General features: G+C 45.8%; 1 protein-coding gene across 4 annotated transcripts in view; it reads left to right on the top strand.

Moving 5' to 3' along the window:
* Nucleotides 1-154: 154 nt before the first annotated feature.
* FGFRL1 (fibroblast growth factor receptor like 1) overlaps nt 155-21,072 on the top strand; it is a 170,689-nt gene continuing 149,771 nt past the window's right edge. The window contains exons 1-2 of one of the 4 annotated variants that reach the window (XM_064418967.1): nt 155-596; nt 1,647-1,756. In XM_064418967.1, the coding sequence (XP_064275037.1) occupies nt 1,696-1,756 (61 nt within the window). In that variant the 5' untranslated portion in view covers nt 155-596; nt 1,647-1,695. Of the gene's footprint in view, nt 597-858; nt 1,065-1,124; nt 1,516-1,646; nt 1,757-21,072 lie in introns of those variants that run through there. The other 3 variants (XM_064418969.1, XM_064418968.1, XM_064418966.1) reach the window with 3 other exon arrangements.

The following is a 21,072-nucleotide window of genomic DNA, read 5'->3' as shown; positions in this document are numbered from 1 at the left end:
GTTTGGAGCGGGGCGGCCCCGCACCGCCCTCCGCGGCGGCTCGGCCCCCACCGCCACAAAGCCCTGCAGGGAAAGTTGCTTTATCGCCGGTTTCTCGCTCCCCGGCTCTCCCCCCCCCTCCCCTCCCCTTCCCCAGCCCCTTTCCCCTCCTCCCCTCGCTCCTTAAACGGGATTCCGGCTGGGCGAGCCGCCGGACGGCATCACCGGGCATCCCGCGGCGCGGAGCCCCGGAGGCTCTGGCAGGTCCCCGCTGTCCCTCCCCGCACACACACACTCAGCCCGGCCCGGAAAGCAGGAAAAAAAATAATTTACAAGGTTTCCCCCTTTCCCTGACCTCCTCGCCCGTGACTCTTGAGTGGAAAAAAAATCGCCCGCGGGGGCGAAGCGGGGGGAGGTTGTTCCAAAGCCGGTGAAGGGGCAGAGCCGCTCCGTGGGGAGGGCACCCCCAGGCAGCCCCCGCCACCCCGGGGACGGGGGGGATGAGGTAGAGGCCGGCGGCGGAGCGCCCGCCGGGCGCCGTGGCCGCGGAGGGCATGAGGCGGCGAGCGGCGGGGATGGGCTCCAGAGCGCGGTGTTAGAGCCCGGCAGCAGCCAAGGTAAGTGCGTGTCCCCCGCGCCGGGACACCGCGCCGGGACACCGCGCCGGGGCCGCGCAGCGCGCAGCCGGGAGCCGCCAGCGCAGCGCCGGGGCGCGGGGCAGCACCGGGTGGCATCGCGCCGGGTGTCCCCCCGCGCGTCCCTCCCTCCCTCCCTCCCTCCCGCGACCCCGGCTCCCGGCGGCCGATATCCCGTCACCGCCGAGCCCCGGCGCCCCCCGCTCCCGCTGCCCGCCGCGGACGGCGGAGCGAGCGGCGCTGCGGCCGCGTTTGCCGCGCTGGATGCTGTACGCGGGTTGTTGTGTGTCCTGGGGGCACGGGGTGTTTAAAGCGGGGAGTTTACAAGGGTGAGGAATCCAGACAGTGTTTAGAGAGTGAGAGTTTTAGGAGGAGAATGGGGTATAATTAATGTAAACCTGATCTTCCCCGGGCGTGCGTATCGCAGCGAAGGCATCTTCAAGAATCTGGGTAATTGAGTGCGGTTGCGCTTTGGGACGCACCTCTGGAGCCCACGGAAACAAGTGGGGCTGTTGGTGGGGGGAAGAAGAGGAAAGGAGGAATCAGTGCTGTACAGAGAAGTCTCGGAGTGGAGGAAGGCGCGTACCCAGAGCGGAGCCTGGCTGAGGGGCACTGGAGCAGCAACACAAAGTTTGCTGGGCTGCTGATGGGAGAGGTAGCATTCCTCCTCCCCCTTCCACCAAGTTCCTCCGCAAATTGTTAACCTGAAATCTTGTTTTATGGCCACTTGCTAGCGTTTTGTTTGCCTTCCAGACTGGTTCTGTACAGGATACTAAAGAATTATGCATTAACTGTAAACTTAGAGGAGCTTACTGGCCTCAGTGGGTTCTTGATTTATATCAGGCTAAAGCAGAGAGGAGGGCAAAGTTTTACTCACTGAGCACCGAGGAATGAATTACAAGTACGTTGCTCTTTCATTTGCTGTTTCTTCTTGTCAGTCTTCTCAATAGGATTTAAAACTCTGCAAAGTTGAGGGTTGCTCAGGGTTTTTTTCCTCAGTAACTATTTTGGTCTCTTTTTTCCTGCCTCCAGGTCTGAGAGGACAGTAGCCTGTGCGATACGGCGGGATCTGGTTTTCAAAATGGAATTGCAGCTGGCGCTCCTTTTGGCAGGGATAATTGCATTTTCGGACTCAGCGAGAGGTAAGGGGACCGCGCTTGGTGCGATCACCCTGGGACTCTGTCCCTTCCCTCTGCTCCGTGAGCTCTGCTAACACCCGTGGTGCCCCCGGAGGGACCCCCCAGGGGAGCTGCTGTCAGCAGGGACTCGTCCCCTGCACATTTTTTATCTGCACAGGGGTGCAAGCTCGTGCCCACCTGTGGTGCCTCCTCACCTGCGTGGTTCGGGGCCGTCGTTTGGGATGGAGGTCTCTTAGGCACAGGTGAACTTCCAGGGGCTTTTCTTGTGCCTGTGTAAAAATACACAGACAATTTTAAAGAAAAGCAGCTGCATTCCTCTGTGGATCAGAAATACCTCTCCCCTCCTGTAATCCCTCCAGCCTCTGCCCTGTGTATTCCCACTTACAAACTAAACAAACACATCCATTAACTTCCCCGGTGACAGACAAATGACAGTTCCCAACAGCGAGAGCGTATTTGAGCGCTGAGGCTCCAGCAGTTGATCAGATTTCAATAAACAGGTTACCCTTCCAGAGGCAAATTGAAATAACGTTGACTTGGGAATGATGGGGGTAGGAAAAAAGAAGTTTCTTTATGGCAAGGTGCTTTTAGCAAAGCTGTGGGATCAGAGTGTGAGGAGCGGTGGCGCTTCCTGCTCTTTGCCTGTGTTGTACCTTGGTGGGTGCTGTCCTTAGCCTGAATGGGAATCCAGGATTTCAGCTCCCCCACCTCTGGTCACAAAGTAGGGGCCGCATCGTTCCCGGAGAATAGGGGTACAACTTTAGGATGCAGATTGCTCCAGCTGCAATTCCCAACAGTCTCAGAGTTTTGTGAATTGTTATAAGACCTTGAAGTTGTCCAGTGTGAAGAACTTGCAAGTTAAAAGATTTAAACTTGCTCTTCACTTGGGCTGTAACTTGCCAAAAATAAATCTTGGGGGTGAGGGTGGGAAAGGAGAGGGGGAGCATTACTCTCAAAACTCAAGTTTGGTTTAGTGCACTGCTTTTTTTTTTTTTTTTTTTCTTTTTGGCATTGGCTCTCAAGCAAATATTTTATGGAGGCAAAAGCACTATAAAATGATTTGGCTGGAAGCTGAATGAAAAAGAAAACAGTGTATAGGCTGTAATTCCTTCAAGTCTGAATTCCAGGCAAGGCTTACAATGGAGACTCAGTTTAAGTTGTGGGCGATGGGCAGCAGTGTGTGAATTAAGATGACTTCATGGATGTATATTATTGCAATGGACCTGAGAAGTTGGTGGAGTTCCGGAAAAGATCTGAAGTGGGCAGGAGAAGACAAAAAGATTCTTGTCTCTGATGTGAGCTGAGTATCGGCTCCTTTACTGGCTGACCCTGTTTAAATTTGGTTTGCAATTTTCTTGCTCTTACACTTATTGCCCCTGGAAAGTGAAGTGCTGTGGGCTCTTGTCATGTGAAGAAGTGACAGAAAATTAACAGCAGTAATTTCAGGACATCATTATTTTTCTTGTGGAAAGGTCTTTTAAATATAACTTTGATAGGATCATATTGGTAATTGGATTATTTGAACACTTTTCAGAGCTAGAAAAACCCATTCTGTAAGTGTATGGAGAGATGGTTCTGGTTATTTAAAATTATCAAGAGATAGAGGTTAAAAGCCAGGGCCAAACCCATGAAAAATGTCATTCATTTGTGTGCTGATTTAAGAGGGGGGAAGTAGAGAAGAAAAAGGAGTCATTGCTGTGAAAACAGAGACAAAATTCTGACATTCAAGTCCTGCTTTAGACCTCCTTGAGAAGGAGAACATTTCTGATAGTGAAGGAGGTAGATGGAAGATCAAACTTGTGAGCAGAGATGAGACACTTCCCAGAACTTTGAAACTTTGTGCTGACAGATATCTCCAATTGTTAGGTGTTTACACTGGGATAATTTCAGGTTCTTGGAGAAATGTGCCAGGCTTTTCATGTGCCTGCAGAGTTTTTCTGAACGCCTCCTACGAGGGCTTTGGCTGCTGGAGATGTGTGAATGTTACCTGCCACAGTCGCTCAGGTTTTATAGGCAGTCCTTCAGCCAAATCTCAGCCTGAGGTCGTGAGGCTCTTCTCTGGGGGAAGAAGGGCTCTTTGTTTTGGTCAAACAGCATTTCATATCTTTGTCCTGATTGCAGGTTAGACATGTGTGGCCTGAAGTGTGCCAGCCCCTCCTGATCCGAGGCATCAGAAGTTAAATAGGTGCTTGCTGGCTGGCGATCAAGTGAGGAAGGTGGCTGAGTAGGTTCTCTGGGAAAGTGATGGTCCTTCTTTTCTACTCATTTTTGGCAAAAGTAGGTTATGCTGTAGTTAGGGTGTTAATTTGAAGCTGACTGAATGCTGTGCCCGTGCTTGGGGAAGGGCTGTGCCGTGGTGCATCTGCACAAGGGGGCAGAGTTAAGTTGCCCACGCGCTCCAGCTTTGATATTTCCTGACAGTTGAATGCTCAGCTGCAATCTTGCATTAAATGTTACCGTTGTATTAGTTTTACATCTTTATTTAGGTGACACCTTTTAAGGCAAAGGGCCCTGCAGGAATGACTGATTGGGTTTGGCTGGCAGGTTTTTTTTTTCCACCTCCCAGCAAAAAGGGGCGTTTTTCCAGGGTCGGATCTGTGCCTGCTGGCTCTGTCCCACCAATGTATCTCATCACTGATGAAGACATTAGAAATCGGAGTATCTTAGCAAACCAAGATAAACTCTTAAGAAAGAGGCAATACCTCTGAAGTATCCAGGGAAAATAGAGAGCAGGTCTGATTTTAGGGGTACAGGTGGTAGAACTGTCTGTGTTTGAAGGGATTAAGGGTGAGGTGGCTCTGCCTGTGTTTGAACCAATGCTTTTGAGGTTGAAAGACTTTGACTAAGGGCTTGTGTACACCTTCCAAAAAACTTAGTCTGGAATAACTCTCAGTGGCCAATCTTATTCCAGGCTAAGGATCTCCTGAAGGGAGCCTGTACCAAAAAGTCTTCCCCGGGAGCTGTTTTGGTAGATATCCAAGCCCCTTCTTTCCCTTGTGGCTGAAAACTAGAATGCCTGTGTGCTCAAAACTCACTCTTGGAGAACAGAACCTGAGTGCCGTGGTTTTCTAAGAGGGACTGTGCCTTCCAGCTGGCAGCCAAGGCGTGGAGCTTCAGCCTGGCAGCTTCAGCCCGGTTCCCAGCCTCGACAGATAACGTCTGCTCTGAACCTGGGATAACAGCACAGGTCCAGGAGCTCATCCTTTGTGTTATTCCATTCCTGCTCTCTCCAAGCAGCCCCATACTGGGCATAAAAGTCTTCAGTGTCCTCTGCAGGGATTGATGCCATCCTGGGTCACTAACCTTTAGTGACTATGTCCTGTAGCAATGTAGCTCCTGCCACGCCACACCTCCAGCTGGACACAGGTAATACAATCTGATATTTTCCTGCCTGTGTTATCTCAGTGACCAACAACGCAATATTTGTTCCAAATCTGTCAAGTTGCCATCATATTCGCGTTGGTGACCGTATATGGTAACGCTGGGATGTGCCTGGCTTGGTCCCATGGCTTAAGCAAGATTTTGTATGGTATGTTTAGAAGTTTTTGGTAAGAGCAGTAACCACCCTCCTGTTAGCAAGTAAACTGATATTCTGCTGGAAACTAATTAGTTTGGATGTTGATTTCATTTTCGGTGCATTGCGTAGGGAGGGGAAGAATGGGACCTTAATTGCTTTCTGTTCTGGCACTTCTCTCTGCAACCTTGGCTTGCAAACCTGCTTGGTGTCTGCTTTACAGGGAATTTGCCGACTGGGCCACGTCAAAATTCAGTGGTTTCATGCAAAAATAATGTTATGTGCCATTTTTGTTTCTCTTAATATTGAAGAAAAGGGAATAGGTTGCTAGAGGTGCTTTTTTATTTCTTGGAAGTTGAGTTCTTCATTCTGATGGACAAAATTCCCATTCTGTAACTTTGGGGTTTGCAAGAGTGAACTTAAGTTTTTATAAGAATCCTTCAGTAAATACAGAAAACATAAATAATGGTAGTGGGACAGAGATGGTTATTGGCTTTTGTATTACGCCTTTATTCTTAGTGAGTGGTTGTTACCAGATAGAACGATTAGGTAATTTCTCGCTTGTGCAAGAGAAGCATGTTCAGATCTAACAGCCTGATTCAGATTTTATGGAGACACAGCACATCTTCTGGAGAAGTTTGGAGCATTTTTTGGATCTTGCTCTTGGGGAACTTGCTCATGAATAATCTGTCAGCATGACTTGTACCTAGAGTCAACATGACGAGCTAAGAAAATCCTGGTTATTTTTTAAATGCCGGTTCCTCCCTTCTTCTGAGGCTGTCGGCCGCTTTAAATTGGGGCCGAGTTTAAACATAAAATTCAGTGTGCGTCATACTGGAAAATTAGGGTTGATTTTATTTGTTTTTAATTAGGAATATTACAAAATTCAGCAAATTGCTCAAATACATCTAGATTTTCCCTAAAGTTTTTATAACTCTGTTTTTCAAGTCCATATGTTTCTTTGACCTTCATTAAAAGATGCAAGCAGCAAATCCAAATGTCTCTTTTCTGGGATGAACTTGCACACAGCAAAGGCTGGGCTCCAAAGCCTGAGTCTTAGCCACAGACGCCACTTTCATATGCCATGAGGTGGTTCTTGAGATATTACAGGAAAGTGTTTTTTTCAGGAAAAAAATATAATTCAAAATTGAAAAAGAAGTGACTATTGCTAGCAAGTAGGAACTCTTTTTTCAAGATTTGGGGCCATTGGTGCCAATTTATTACCTAAAGCTGAAGTTTTTCATTTGACATGAGTTGGCTGACAGAGCTGATCTTTTCCGATATCCTCTCTGATAATTCTTTTTTGAGTGTCTGTCTCACCATAAGTGACACTGGTACATCTGGGTGCAGAATACTCATCATGGAATAGTGTGAATGCAGTAGAGCCTGCCTGCGCATTTTTGGATTAATTACTGAAAGAGATAAAAATTTCCACTGAAAGAGCAAAATAATAATAATGCAGAGATCCTCTTGAGCCTAGGTTGAATTAAAAAAAAAACCTCAACAACCTTTAGTCATAGCTTTATTTATTCAGTGAGACTTGAACTGGTACAGCTGATTTTCCTAATATGTGAAGCTCCTACTTGTGTCTGCAGTGACTTGTAAAACCAAGCTGCCAAAAGGATCTGTGCAAATGTATCCCAGCATTACAGGAGTTGGTGGAAGTGCTTTTTTCTCACATTTCTTTCATTACCCTCCTCATTTTGTCTTGTTTCAAGTAATTTGTCTTTCATCTGACCTCTTCCTGTATTTTCTGGTGGGCTGCTCAAGCTAAAATGCATTTGATATTGTTTGGAACATTTAGTTTGGATTTCTGTTCCTTATCTTTTTCTCTGTAATCAGCCTTTACTTTGGGCTTTCTCTGGTAATAACGCCCCCATACCTATTTAGCTGTGTTTACCTGCTCTAATCTTTTGCAGCAAGGTGAAACATTTTTGGTCATATAAGGGACTTTTTGAGAGTGGAGTCAGTGTGAATGCAGAAGTTGCAAACACTTCTATCTGATGCAAATCTGTTCAGCCTGCTGCTGTGTTACAGTAACTGTGGTACTATGGTAAAAGAAAAATATTTCCAAAAGCAAGTTTGATCTGATCTGATCGTGCTGTCCTGATGTCGTGTGAGATAGGCAGATGCAGCCCATGCCAGTTGTGACAGGTTAGGACCTGATTCAGAGCCTGTGAGTGTTGGTGCTGTGACTCCTACTCACTCCCATAGGCTTTGCATCCATCCCTGAAGGATGACTTCCCCAGATTATCTGTGATACCCACCCCATGCGAGACAGCAGAGGGGATGTGGGCTGAGTGATTGCGACTCACCTGCTTGACTGCATGGCTTGGACTCACATTTTTATTCTAGAAAAGCACATTTTGCTTCTACTGACTGCCAGCTCTGGTTGATGGGTGGAGTGTGCACTGCCAGGGCTGAAAGCAATTTGGAAATTCACTGCTTGAACTGTGGGTTACTGCAGAGAGGTTTATCCCCAAAGACAGAGAGCAGTGTTCTGAGTCTGCATGGACTCAAAAATTGCCTGTTGTTTAATAAATGAGTGTATGCTGTTTGTTCCTAAATCCATTCCCATCTCTTATTCCCCCCCAGCCTTTCCAGTCAAATAAACCTGGGCTGTGTGGGGTTTGGTTGGTTGCTCTGATTACTCAGTGTCCCCTTGGTATCACAGCAGAAACACAGTGTCCTGCAGTGCTGCGAGGAACCTGACGTTGTTATTTCATCCCAGCCACTCCAATTTTCATGAAGAAATTCAGCCAATAACTCCAGGCTACTTCTTCCATTAAGTGTTCAAACTTTGAGCTTCACTAAAGAAGGAAGAAAAATGTAAATTGGGAACAGAGGCTCCTTGGAGCAGGTTAATGTTTCTCAGGATGGCTGCACCTCTATGCTCAGCCTCTCTACAAGTGGTTTCCAGCTTGATGGGACACAAAATAATTTCTTCTCATATGTGGTAAATTTATTTCATGAGAGATTCACACAATCTTGGGTGTCCTGTCAAGTGAGTAATGCAAGAGGTGTCAAACCCTAGATGCCACTTGGGGGCATTGACTTGGGTGGGTATTTTAGGAGCTGTCAGTGTTCGTGCCTGTCCGATAAAAACACAGGAACAACAGACAAATAGGAAAATGTGGACCTAATTTGTGCAATAGGCGTTTTTAAAAATTCACATTCTCCTTTCTAGGTTTGCTCCACATACCCCCTGAACTAATGATAACCTTAAGAGTTAGTTATTAATGGGGACTGGCACAACATCTCTGTGGTTACTTTGGGCTTGTTAGTTCTGCCCAGGATACTGAGAGAAGGAAAAAGCTGGAGAGGAACGTGGTGGGAAATGTGTTAGCCAGCCTCCAAGATAAAATTTAGTCCAGATTAATTAGTGTACCCCTGCTCTTGAGGCCTGCTGGTCCCTGGGAGAGGATCTTGAGCAGGCAGTGTGTGACTTGGACAGGGATGTTGGGATGCAGCTTTTCCAAGTCTGTGTTGTAGTTCTCTTGTCTTTTGTGTCCCCCATGTACAGGTGTGAGACTCGATTGGCTTTTGACCAATGTGTGACTCTGAGTAAAACCCTTGTAATGTAAAAGGGGTGCTTTCATTGTGCTGTGTTTTGCTATTGCTTTGTATGGATTTTAATCTCCTTTGTTCTAGACAGAAGTGGATGGGGTGAGGCCAAATCAACCACAAAGAAGGAAAAGGGAAAGCTGTTCAAGTCTCTCAAAGCTGCACAAGCCAAAGTACTGGAGTTAGGCAGCTGCAGATGCTGGAGCACTGTGAACAGGTTTCTTTCCCTCCTCCTTCCTCTCTAACAGATTTGTGTGAGTTGGAGTAACAGAGGAAGTTATTTTTCTTGACGGTTGTTCTCAGATCTGTTAACGCAGATCTGTAACACATCTGTAACTGCTGGCTAAGCAGTGGCAAGTGCCAGATGAGCTACAGGTGTATGAACTGCGTGTCAAGGATGGAAGGGTTAATGAGTAACAGGATGAACCTCTGAACACTCTGGAATATCTCCCCAGGGATACTGCAGACTCTGTGGAAGGAAGGGAGGATGCTTGTTTGTCATTGACCAGTCAGTATTGAACTGGTGGCTTTAACTCCTGCAGGGTGTGGATACCCTTCAGAGAGAGGGTGCTGTGAGCCACCTTGCTCACCTTCTGGGTGAATCTAAATCTTCCCTGTTCTTCTGCAGACTAACACAACATTTTGGTGGCAATACCAGCACCTCTTTATCTGGATGAGGAATATTGGGAAGGGTTTAATGTAATTTTGGGCAGTTTGAAATGGAAAAACTAGGGAGGAGTTGACAGGTCCTCCAGAGAGGAGGTCAGGCTCCATGGATATCAGGCTCTGTGCTCTGATAAGTCATTTCATATTTTAATGTTCAGGGTTGGATTACAAAGGTGATAGTCCCTTTAGGTTCAGTGAGTTGTGGCTGAGTAGGTGTGAGTAGGATTTAAATATATAATCCTACCAGAGAGCAGAAACTGGAGCCTTGTAAGACCAGGCAGAGCTTCAGCTCTGTGCAGGGTGGCACCACACCATGGGAGGGTTCATCATGATCTGCAATAGTTAATATAAAACTAGAATAACAGATCAGAGCTGATGAGTATCTTTCCTCCTCCCTGCTATTCCCAACCAATCAGAAATGCAGTATTGCCAGGGCTAATTTCATTAAGGGCTAATGAGAGTGAAACCTTCTACTTAGTCATGGCCAGGACAGTAAGCATGTGTTTACTTTGCCTTGTTTGATTGACAAGGAATCATAAACCTGTTAGGGAGATATTTGCATATGCAGGGAAGTGGCTTTGGACAGTTGATTGCTAATTGCTGGATTTGTTCTCTGAAAGTGTTTGCTCTGAGCACACAGCTATTGTTTCTGAGATACAAAGAAGTCGTAGAGGCTGGTGAGAGCATTTTGCTCAGGAGCTGCACAAACCATAAGGTGGGGATGGGTCAGTGTTTTATCTAGACCTGAGCAAAGTCCTGCTTGTATTCCTAAGGCAGAATGCTTTTCCTGATTTCCTGCCTGCTCAAACAGGAGTAGGCCAGAGGATTTGGAGGATTTCAAGCAGTATTTTGTGATGGTGATTTACACAGTTTTATTTTTGTCCTTGGAACTTCATTGGAAACATCAGACTAGTAGTCCTTGTATGCAATTGGTAAAGCAGCCTCTGGATATTTAAATTGAAGTTAAATTCAGGGCTCTCCTCCCCTTGAGTATTCCTGTTTGGAGGAGGATTGTAGATTCACAGGGTTAGGAATCTGTCCCTTACTTTACCATCAATACCAAAGAAGAAAGCTACTGCAAGGATGCTACTCAAAAGTAATCATAGCAATAGACCTGCATATTTATAATAATTATGACTATTTATTGAGAATTTCCAGTACATTAAAGGGACCCAAAAAGTGCTGCTCAGCATAGGCAATCTTCCTCTTCTAGATACTGTCAGGAGAAAAAGCTTGTCTTTCTGAAGGCCACAGACTAAGTGGAGTTCCAAGCTTATTTTTCTTTTATCCAAGAAAATCCAATAAATCCAGTAAATTCTTTCAGTGTGGTCTTCCAAGAGTTTTTCAACTTGGTCTGACTCACAGATTATTTGAGTGCCATTATAGACTAGGGGTCAAGCAAGTTAATTCCCAGAACAGTATGCTGCCCTGTTTTCAAACTGTGCTAATCAGGGTTTTGAGTCAAAGCATGGCAGTTTGCTTAGTGAAATTATTTTCCTGTTAGAAAATCACAAATAGGCTCTGACTATTCATGTTGGCCTGGTCACTGGAGCACTCACATCACATGCAGTGCAAAGCCCCCAGGGATGCAGTCGCTGTGGATCAGGGCACTGGTGGGGGCTCATTTACCATTTCACAAGATTGAACTCATGAAAACAGGCTGAAATCTTTGGAAAGAAAAGAAAGAAATTGTTGCTGTTGCATTTCCACCTCCAGCAGGATGGAGGGAGGGCTGTGTGGAGCCCGTCTGAGCTGTGAATGTCCTTCCCCTGAGGAGACATTTGGTGGAGTTATTTGGTTACCTCTCCCCCTCACCTTTTTGTAATGGACTCTTGTTTACTTTTTCCTCCTCCTTTCCCGAAGCTTATTAGCACTGTTTAGGCAGAGGAAATGAATTAACATAATTCACTGTTGTTTAGAACAGGACACATTCCCTGCATGTCTGTATACACACGCTGGCATTCACCCTCCCAGCGCTGTGCAGAGCAGCGTGTTTACAGAGTCTGGCTCCATTTAGGGAGAACAATACCCCGATTATAGAGGGCAGCCTTTTCTTTCCAGAAACCAGAAGGAACCCTTTGCTTCAAGCAGCTACTGCCCCTTGAAGGTGTGGGTGTTATGAGCTGCTGGAAAGGGGGGAATAAATCTGTTGTGGACACAAACCAGCAGCATTGTTCTCCACGGAAGTTGGTTTAGGGGTGGGGGTGAGGAATGGTGTTGGGATAAACCAAATGCCAAGTGTAAGATCTACCAGCGTGCAGCGAGGTGTTGTGACTTCCAATTTAATTTTCAAATAACAGCTGTGAGACTTCATGGGGAGTTATTTGGTGCTGCTTGAGCAGGGAAGGCTGGGTGGGAAGAAAATGGTAATTGAGTCTCAAAGTGGTTTTGGATGGGCTGAGTTGGGTTGAAAGGTGCTGTTATGTGTGAAATGCTGGTCATTTCTAATTGCAGTCATGCACCTGTGCCTGGTAGATAATGCTGGAGCCGTGTCATATGGAGCATTTGCTTCACATGATGTTGAGAAAGGTCAAGCACTTGGTTTCTGTCCTGCTAAGTTGGGTCATTAGATGCACAAATAGGACTCCCCTTCCTTTTCATGACTGCAGGCGCTCAGATTCTGGCAGTAAATCCTTCTCAGGTGTGACTTCATGGCAGCTGAAGATGACTGAACTTGACCCCATCACTGGCCTGTCCTTGTCCTCCTTTGCTCTCAGCCTGGTAACTCCCTCGTGCTAGGGGAAGAGCTCCTCTGACCTTGCTTTGGATGTTTTGGGGAGGAAACTTGGGCAGGAAGCCAACCTGGAAAAAATGTGATGGTTTAAATTCTTAGAGGAGCATGGGCTGAGCTTGTGGAATATCACAGTGTCCTTACAGGCAGCAAGTCCTTTCTTCTGTTCCCGCTTATGGCAGGAAGGCTCAGTACTTTGAAGGACTGGATATTTATGGGAACATTTATAAAATGACTCTTTAGGAATCTCAAATGCATCAAGGTCCACAGGGTAAAATGTAACATAGCCTGGGGGCAGTGAATGTGAAGACTGAAAAGTCATGTTTGGCTCTTGGTTCAGCTCAGGGGTAGTGTATTGGTGGACCTTCTGCACTGGGAGATTGCATCTTTCACACTCTGCATTGTGACAATTTTCTGTTTGTCTCAACGATCCCTTGAAATTTGGAGGGATTTTATAGGGAAATGGGAGATACCTTCTTCCTCTGTCTCTGCTTTTGTCTTCTGAGGCAGAAGGATCATTTTGGGGGAATGGAAAACATCAAGTTAATTCTACCAGCATTTTCTGACCTGCCTATGGCATTGCCTGCTGCAAGGAAGGAGCTGCTCCATGAGAAGCACAGTGGGCAGCAAAGGTGGCTGCAACCAGTGCTGCTGGTGACCAGCTATTCCCTCTGGTCCAGGCATAGTGTGTATCCACCCTGGGGCCAAGGAGAATGTGGGATGTCACCAGGAGTTTCTCCTCAAGCTTGGTTTTGTCTCTACAAAACTTCTGACTACTGACACTGCTTCAGCAGGTTGCAAAAATAAGGCAGAGAAAATAACTTGGCCAAAATACTCCCTGTGGGTGAAAATATTTTTCCAGGGAGAATAAGAGAGCCAGCAGGCTAAACAGGTAACACTGCAGGGCTGCATCAACAACACTTTTAGGGGATTTCTGGAAGGGGATGTTTATGTTGACCAGTGAGACGTTGTACTGGAGTTCTGTCCTGGGGTGATTGACACATGTCTAACCTTCTGAAACATGACCCAGCACCCTGGAGAAGCTGTGGCTTTTGCCTCTTGATCCAGTTTTTTGGAAAGGGGGAAAGATCCTGGTGTATGCATCAGTACCCATATGAAGGCTGCTGGGCTTACTCTGCCTTGGAAGACTAAAGTCAGGTACAGATGTGAAAATCAGAAGCTGGTACTCAGTAACTCTACCTATTGAAAGAAAAGGATTTGTTTTTTAAATATGCTTTAAAATCTGCCAAACCTTCTCGTACCTGGACAATGGGTCCCTCTTGGTCAATGCAAGAGGGACAAGTGTAGGTTCCCATGCTGGCTCGTGGACTGCAAGAAGGACAACAGGAACAGGACAGTAAGAACCACTCCAGGGTCCATCCCTGCATCTGTGATGGCTTTAAACTGAGAGTGTGAGGGTGTGTGGTGATCTGGGGAAATTGTGAATCTTGGCAACAGTCCCTGCCTGATTCAAAATATCTAGGAAACACTGAGCCGGGAGGTTGAAAATACATCTCTGGGGTTTCTTTCTCCAGAAGGAAAAACATTATCAGACTTTCACTGAGAAAAGTGTTTGAAAGAAAAAAAAGGGAACAGCTTAGTTATCAGAGACTAACTGAAATAATAGCAGCAAGGAATAACCCTGAATGAATTTTAATGGCATTTTGATTTGGATTGTTTTCTTTGTGTACTCACAGGCGCTTTCCCTTTTACCTCTACAAGGGTAAGACAGATACTGTAAAGTGCAGAATAACCCCAAACTGCAATAACTTATCTGAGGCAGATGAAAAATGCTCAAAATTAATTGAACAGGCTTTCTGCTGCAATTAACACAGTGTTAAAATTGACCCAGGGCCTTCTGTCTGTGGCATGTGTTGGAGGGTATTTACAAGATACATATTAAGGTAGAGCTTGAGGAGTACTGCAACATCTGAGACATTTAATATTGCTCTCAGAGAGCAGGTCTGCAAGTGAGCAGAGGTTTTTGTTGGTGTGATGAACACAGCATAAGGCAAAGGTGTTGTTGTAGCTGGTGTGATTTTATTTTTTTTTTTTTAGATTGGGGTTAGTGCCTGGAAGTCCTCATTGCACCAAAGCGCTGTCGTTGTGGTGAGGGCTGTGGAACTCAGAACAAAGAACAGACAGCTACAGTGTTAAATGCAGCAGTTCTTTGGATAGAGGCTTTGTTTTACTCTGACAAAGGGCCCCTCCAAAACCAGACCTGTTGGTCAGCTGAGTTTTATTTACTGTGTACCCCCCAGAATGGTGAGGTACCTTTGCACCCTGTACAAAGCAGATGTTGCCCTGATAAGGATTTCTTGCTGCTGCTACAATACAGACCCACCAGGGCAATAATTCTGTCCCCAGAACTTGTTTCAGTGGGCAAGGTAAAACAGATGCAAGCATTTGTTCATGCACAGGCTGGAGCCTTGCACTGAACACCCACCATGGTTCATGTGTGTGAATTACAAGTTCAGTTTTCCCCTCTCTGCTGGGCACAAGGCACCATTGGCTTCAGGGAGAGATGGCATTACACCATGCTTATTTTTTATAGAAACAACCATCAAAAGTCCTGGAATGAAAAAAAAAAGAAAATATACACAGATTATTCAGGCATTATTACTGTTATTATCATCCTCATCATCAAAGTGTCTTCATCTGTGATACCAACAAGGTCTGACTGCTCCCAGGTGTTGCTCCACATCCTGCTGGAGCCCACCAGAGGTTTCTACTCTAGACAGATGGAAATAACAACCAACCTAAAATCTGGGAGAAGGAAAGAGAGTTGAGAGAGGCAAATTTTCACACAGTCACAGAAAAAGAGATCTTCCAAAAGATTTCATTTTCCTTGCAAAGGCTTCTGGTGGTTGTTGAAAGGGCATTTCAGTGGAAAAGGGCCAAGCAGCCCTAGGCAGAACCAACACCCTCAATTGAGAAAGATTTTTTCAAACAGCAGTACTGCTAAGAAGTAATTAAAGTCAAATAAAACACGGAAAATAGTGTATGACACATCCATTTGAATTCATCCCAGTTTGGATCCACTGAATCCATGTAGCACAACACTGGAGGCACACAAGGGGAGGTCCAAGCCCAAGGATTTCAATGCACTTTTGCAACTAGAGAAGTCTCTGTTCTCAAACTCCTTTTTTCCAAGTGTTCAGGCACATACTTCAAACACCTGGAGATTTCTTGTATTTAAAGAAATGCTTGCTGAGGACCTTCCACTCTTGCAGCTCTCTTTGCTTTGTTCCTCTGCCTCTCCTGCAGTGTTATCTTGGGCAAAAATTTAAAATAAAATAAAGAAAAAGGGTCATTTTGGGAGCCCAGCTGTGTCACTTCAGGTTTTTCCAGCTGTTTAGGAAGACTTGTGAGGACTCTCTGGGGGAGAAGGGGTCAGGTCAGAGGCAGAAAGCCACTCACCCTCTGTCAGAGGGGCTTATAATGCCAGGGCAGCTCCCCAGGGAACGTCTGTCTGTTTGTCCTTCCCTCTGGGGTTGACAAGAGGCTGATTCCTTCCCCCAGTTGTTCCCTCTGTCTCATTACAAATGAGACTCTGAAAAGCAGCCCTTGGCCTTGCGACAGCTCCTCTCTTGCTAACTTGTTCTACCCATCAATTAACGTCAAGCAAAGGTGTTTTATAACTATTTTATAACTTTTTCAAGAGCAGGACCTTCATGCCTTTGCACAGGAGAAGTCCAACTCCTGTGTGAGTGGGCTGCCAAAATGCACAGTGCACAGTGAGGTATGTGTGAAAGCAAACAGAACTTTTGCTTTTCATGAAAAAAAGTGCTCCACAACATCCAAATCCTTCCACAGGGACTTTATCCAAAAAGAGCATATTTTTTATAAGTGATGATGAGGACAAAACATCTTTGTCCTCCCCATCAGGACGGTGGCACTTAAGAACAGCTTTGGTCATGGTCAGAAATCTTCATCCATTTCTGATGAGCTTGAAAACCTGGTATGAAGGTCTGGTGGCTTTGCCTGGATTCTGTCCTAATTCCATTCCATTCTCATTCCTAATGTGAGCAAGCAGCATTTGGAGCCATTGTTCACCCTTGTAGTTCTTGGCCTGTGCAGTGGATGTGAAAAGTGAGGAGTGAATTATGGAATAAATAATTGAAAATCTTACATGGCAGTGTATTTCCTGGGAGGGAACAGCAAGACCATAGTGGGACCTTTCAGACCATCTCTTACCCACTCACCCTCTCCTCTTGCACCAACTTCCAGCAATTGGGCTGCGTGTTTTTTTTAGGAACTAACTTCCACCCAAAGACTACTGAATTTTTCTTAAATGCTGGGTTCTGTCAGAGCTGATAAGGCAGCAGCCAGCCTGCAAAGATAACACAAGGTATCAAGGCTGCTTGGGTTTGTCTTTATTTGGATTTTTTAGCAAGCATTTGACAGACGCTGAGGGCTGTCTGGAGACTCTGGGTTTAGTGGGTCCTCCCTGCTTTTCTTTTTGTCTTTGGTACCAAAATGCTTTTAGGCTGATTTGGAAGGAAAAAAAAAGGTCTGATGGAGCTGGGGAAGGGGGTGGGGAAGGTGGACATTGGGGGCTGGATGCCAAGGATGGCTCTGGGATCTGTTGTGATGTCTCCACTTGGAAAATATTTCCCCCAAACAGGGTTTAAAGGGGGTGAGTAGCAACACAGAGTCACTCTAAATGCCTGATCACTGGCAGGAATGTGTTAAGGTGTATGAAAACCTGTGATTAATTGTCTTTTCAACTTCCCCCTGACTCCCACTCCCCTTTTCTTGCAGAGTTGTCCCTGTTTGGGCTGCTGGCTTTTGTTAACCTCTGAGGGAGTGTTTATGCTTGGCTTATGTTAACCAGAAAGGAAAATTTTCCAGTCAGAAATTGATCTATCTGCTGATGCTAATAACTTTGTGATAGGGAGTTTATAGAGCAAAGCAGATGGGGATAGAAAGCATAGCCCATGCCCTTACACAGAGATCTTCTGTCACCCTTAGAGTGAGATATTAGGTCCATTTTTAGCCCAGGTGAGTCCTTAGTGAAGTAAGATATTCTCCCATTCCTCACCTCTTTGTACTGACCCTGTGTGTCCCCAGTTTTGTAGGATCATAGAATCCTGGACTGGTTTGTGTTGGAAGACTCCTTAAAAATCATCTTTTTCCAACCCCCTGGCATGGGCAGGGACACCTTCCTCTAGGCTGCCCCCTCAACTTGACCTTGAACACTTCCAGAGAAGTGGCAACCTGTTCCAGTGCTTCACTACCCTCACAAGAAAGAATTTATTCCTGCCCTCTGTCTGATGCAACTCTGTGGATGGTTGTACCATGGGTCAGATTAGGACATAGATATGACTGGAAATCCTCTTAAAAAAAAAAAAAAAAAAAAAAAAAAAAAGGAAAGACTAAAAGTCATGGCATAGCCCTACAGCCCTGGATTTTATAGACCTGGCTGTTGCTTGTGGTACCCCTCAGGTGGTTTGTACCAAGCAGGCTCTTACTTGCTGATATTTAATATTCATCGTTTTGTCAGTGCTGTTTCACCATGGCTGGAATTACAACGCCAAACTAAGTGCCCTTTTCAAATTTCAGTGCAATTTGTGGGCATGCTTTAATTAAGCTTCACAGCAGTGCTTGGAGGAACATATTTTATGCCTACAGTATTGTGAAGGCAACCTCACAGAGAGGGTCATGGGTACTGGTTTTGTTAGGTGCTTCTGCCCAGCAAATCTTTCTTGCTCTTTAGTGTAACCTGTCGCATATGAAATTAATTTCCAACATGCATTTGCTTACAAAATAGCATTCTTCACACCAGAAATCTATAGCAGTAGAAGAAACCACTGCCAGATGTCTATATTTATAGAAAACTGGCATGTTCTGTCTGGCGATGACAGAATATCTCAGTGTATTTATGAAGTGCTCGTGTTTGTAGAAATATTGAAATCCAGTCAATATCAGTAGAATCTTGCTTTTTTTTTATTTTAACCAGCAGAACATGTTTCTTTAGTAGATGCAGTACTAAAAAACTAAGAAAAAAAGCTTTCACTACCCCTCTGTCCTCACTGGTTGGTTGGGGTTTTTTTTGTGGGTTTTTTTTTTTTTTTTTGTGTTTTTTTTTTTTCCTAGCTTCACAGACCTCATTTTAAAGGGACATCTCTGGCTTTAAACAAACATTACTAGGATCTCATGCAACTTTGACTATACCATACTTCTTCATCAGGCATTTTTTACTTGAGATAAAACTGAAGGAATAATTTTCACTCTAACAGTAGGTCATACAACATTTTCAGTTTTCAGACTGAGGTGTTTTCTTTTGCTTAGATGGCCCTCTTTTAGGTTGTTATCATGCCAAGGGTCTCACATTTGAATCTGAACCCTTTGAATGTTAAATTTGGATCAAGCCAGAGGTGTTGGAGAGTGCAGAATCCCTGGCATGGCTGGTGGCTACAGTGAGCCCATCAGAAATAGTGTTCCACAGACAGCTCAGTTGTTTTCCAGAGTGCCTGTAAACAGCTCTGTTGAGCCACTCAGTGCCTCAGGGTCATGGTTTTTGCTTATATTCCTGACATGGACACTGGAAAGTTTTCAGAACTAAAATTTGCAGAGATCTGGACAGATCTTGGTCGGAAGATGCTGTTGGAAGCCAGGGCTGCATGCCTGGCAGTAAAGAAATGGAAGGAATTTAGATAGGTGCCTTTACATATTCAGGTAACAAATGAGGAGCTGTACAGAAATGTAAACAAGAGGGGCTCCTTGTGGGATTTACCACTGGAACACAATTGCTAATCTGTGCAATCTACAAATCAAATTAATTGGGTTTGCTCAGGCTGTTGCTCACACTGATTGCTAAGCACAGTAGCTTGGAGGCAATGAGGGTTTGGCCTCCCAATCTCTGCTGCGTGTTTGTTTTTTTTTGCAGCAAATGCCTTTGATATATGTAAGTTATATTTCCGTACATTACAAATGATAGATTCCTCCCCCATATCCTGTGACAGCCTTCCCTGGAGACAGACAGTCTGTGTTGTTTTAGGGAGATGGAGAAAGATTAACGGGAAAGGTTTTGCTGGTGTTTGCAAAGACTTTCAGCAAAAGGGAAAGGTTTGGATAGAGGATTTAGTGAGAATGAAAAAGCATTTCTGAAAACTCCTGCCTGCCCACAGGGCTCCCCTCAGTGCCTCCCCTCTCGTGCTACCTTCTGCAGCATCAGGGCAGTCCAGAGGAACCCACGGGCTTGGATCCCTCCCTGTGCTCCTCCTCAGGTAGAACTAATCCCATGGCATCTGCAGGTCTGCAGATGATTTTCTGATCCGGCTGTGCTGCTGCATTGAGTGTGTGGGTGGGCAGGGAGCCTCTGCACCACTGGGGAGTGTGAGGAGGTGGGTACAAGTGGGGAAGGGGCTCCAGGGGACCCCTTTGTCCTCTCCATGGGGCTCACCCCACTAGGTATGGGAATGCTGCCCTGCAACCTGAAGCCAAGGCACCATGAGAAGTGTTCAGCTCATGGATAAAATCATTTATGTGTTGGTGTCTGAGCTGCCCTCAAAGCTGATGAAAATGTTGGTAAGTAGGGCATTGAGCCAATATTGACCATCTCTCTGCAGACTGTAATGGGAGTTTGACACCTCAGTTTAGATGCACCCAAGAGCTGAGTCCTGGCCATGTTTAAGTTCCTGGAATAGCTAATGTTGATGCTGCCATAGTCATATACAGCTCATGCATATCTGCATGCAGTGCCAGCAATTAAAGCTTACAGGTTAATCACAGGCAATTCCCACTGAGCTTTTTCCCCTCCACAATGAGTTTTTAGAGCTGGATAGGCTCTATCTCTCTCCATAGCTGCTTAATATCCTCAATCACTCTTACCCAGAGCCCCCAGCTCTTCCCTGCCAGGTGTGCCTGAGGACACATTGCAGTTAAACATCCAAGGACATTGCTCTGTATTCCTATGAAATGTTTTGGTCACTGTCTGCAGAGCAGCTGTGCCTGGAAGCTTCACACGCAGGCTCCTTGCTCCTATGTGTGTAATACTTTACGTGTTTAAGGGAAGAGGTGGTTTTCCTGCCTCCTGGTGATCAGTTTATACCCCAGAGTGGGAAGGATTGATTGCCCTTGGGGCTTTCTCATCACCATGCAGGAATTAGCATCACAAGCAGGAGGGGCTCAGAGGTCTGACCTGCAACCTTCCGTGGTGTTTTCATTGTGAACTACAGACAGGATGTACAGTAAATTAAGTTCAGGCAGTTCTGCTTGCTGAAAACAACATAATTTCACAGTGACCCTGAAAACAACTTTTTTTTTAGAGTCCTAGCAGAGGGACTGTAGCTGGATCCAGGAAGAGGAGTTGGGGGTGGTGGATCAGGAGCTGGAAGCAAAACTTTCCTCTCTGGGTTCATGCTGCAAATCCTGCCTTTGCTGACAAGGCTGGTGACGCATGCAGAGGACTTGGTGGCCTTCACCATGGCCTGATACAGGGCTGATAGAGCAGCTCCTGCTTCCTGTGAACTGGAAAAGATGGACACCATGGCCTGGAGTCCCTCTGTCATGAAAGGGGGCATCCAATTGTGGCAGCAGCTGAAAAAAGCCACCAACAGAAAGACTCTGAGCGGAGCCCTGGTGGTCCCTTCAGCAGTGGGAGGGAGAAAAGCTCATCCAGCCCCTGCTGTGCTGCAGAACAGGGTTTGTTTGTCCCACTCTTTACCTGTGTGAGATGGAGATGCTTCATGCCCTAAAAGCACATTTTCCTCCTGTAAAGAGAGATGAGGGACCCCTCAGGTGCCTCTGCTCTGTGTGTCTAAGTTAGAGGTGAAGGAGGGCTGATGGGATCTGTTTTTCAGCATGTTCTGGTGTCAATCAGGAATGGCTTCTTCGAAG

This window comes from Passer domesticus, chromosome 4 (genome assembly GCF_036417665.1).
Source record: "Passer domesticus isolate bPasDom1 chromosome 4, bPasDom1.hap1, whole genome shotgun sequence".
Taxonomy (NCBI): Eukaryota; Metazoa; Chordata; class Aves; order Passeriformes; family Passeridae; genus Passer; species Passer domesticus.
This window is presented reverse-complemented; position numbering and strand designations above follow the sequence as displayed.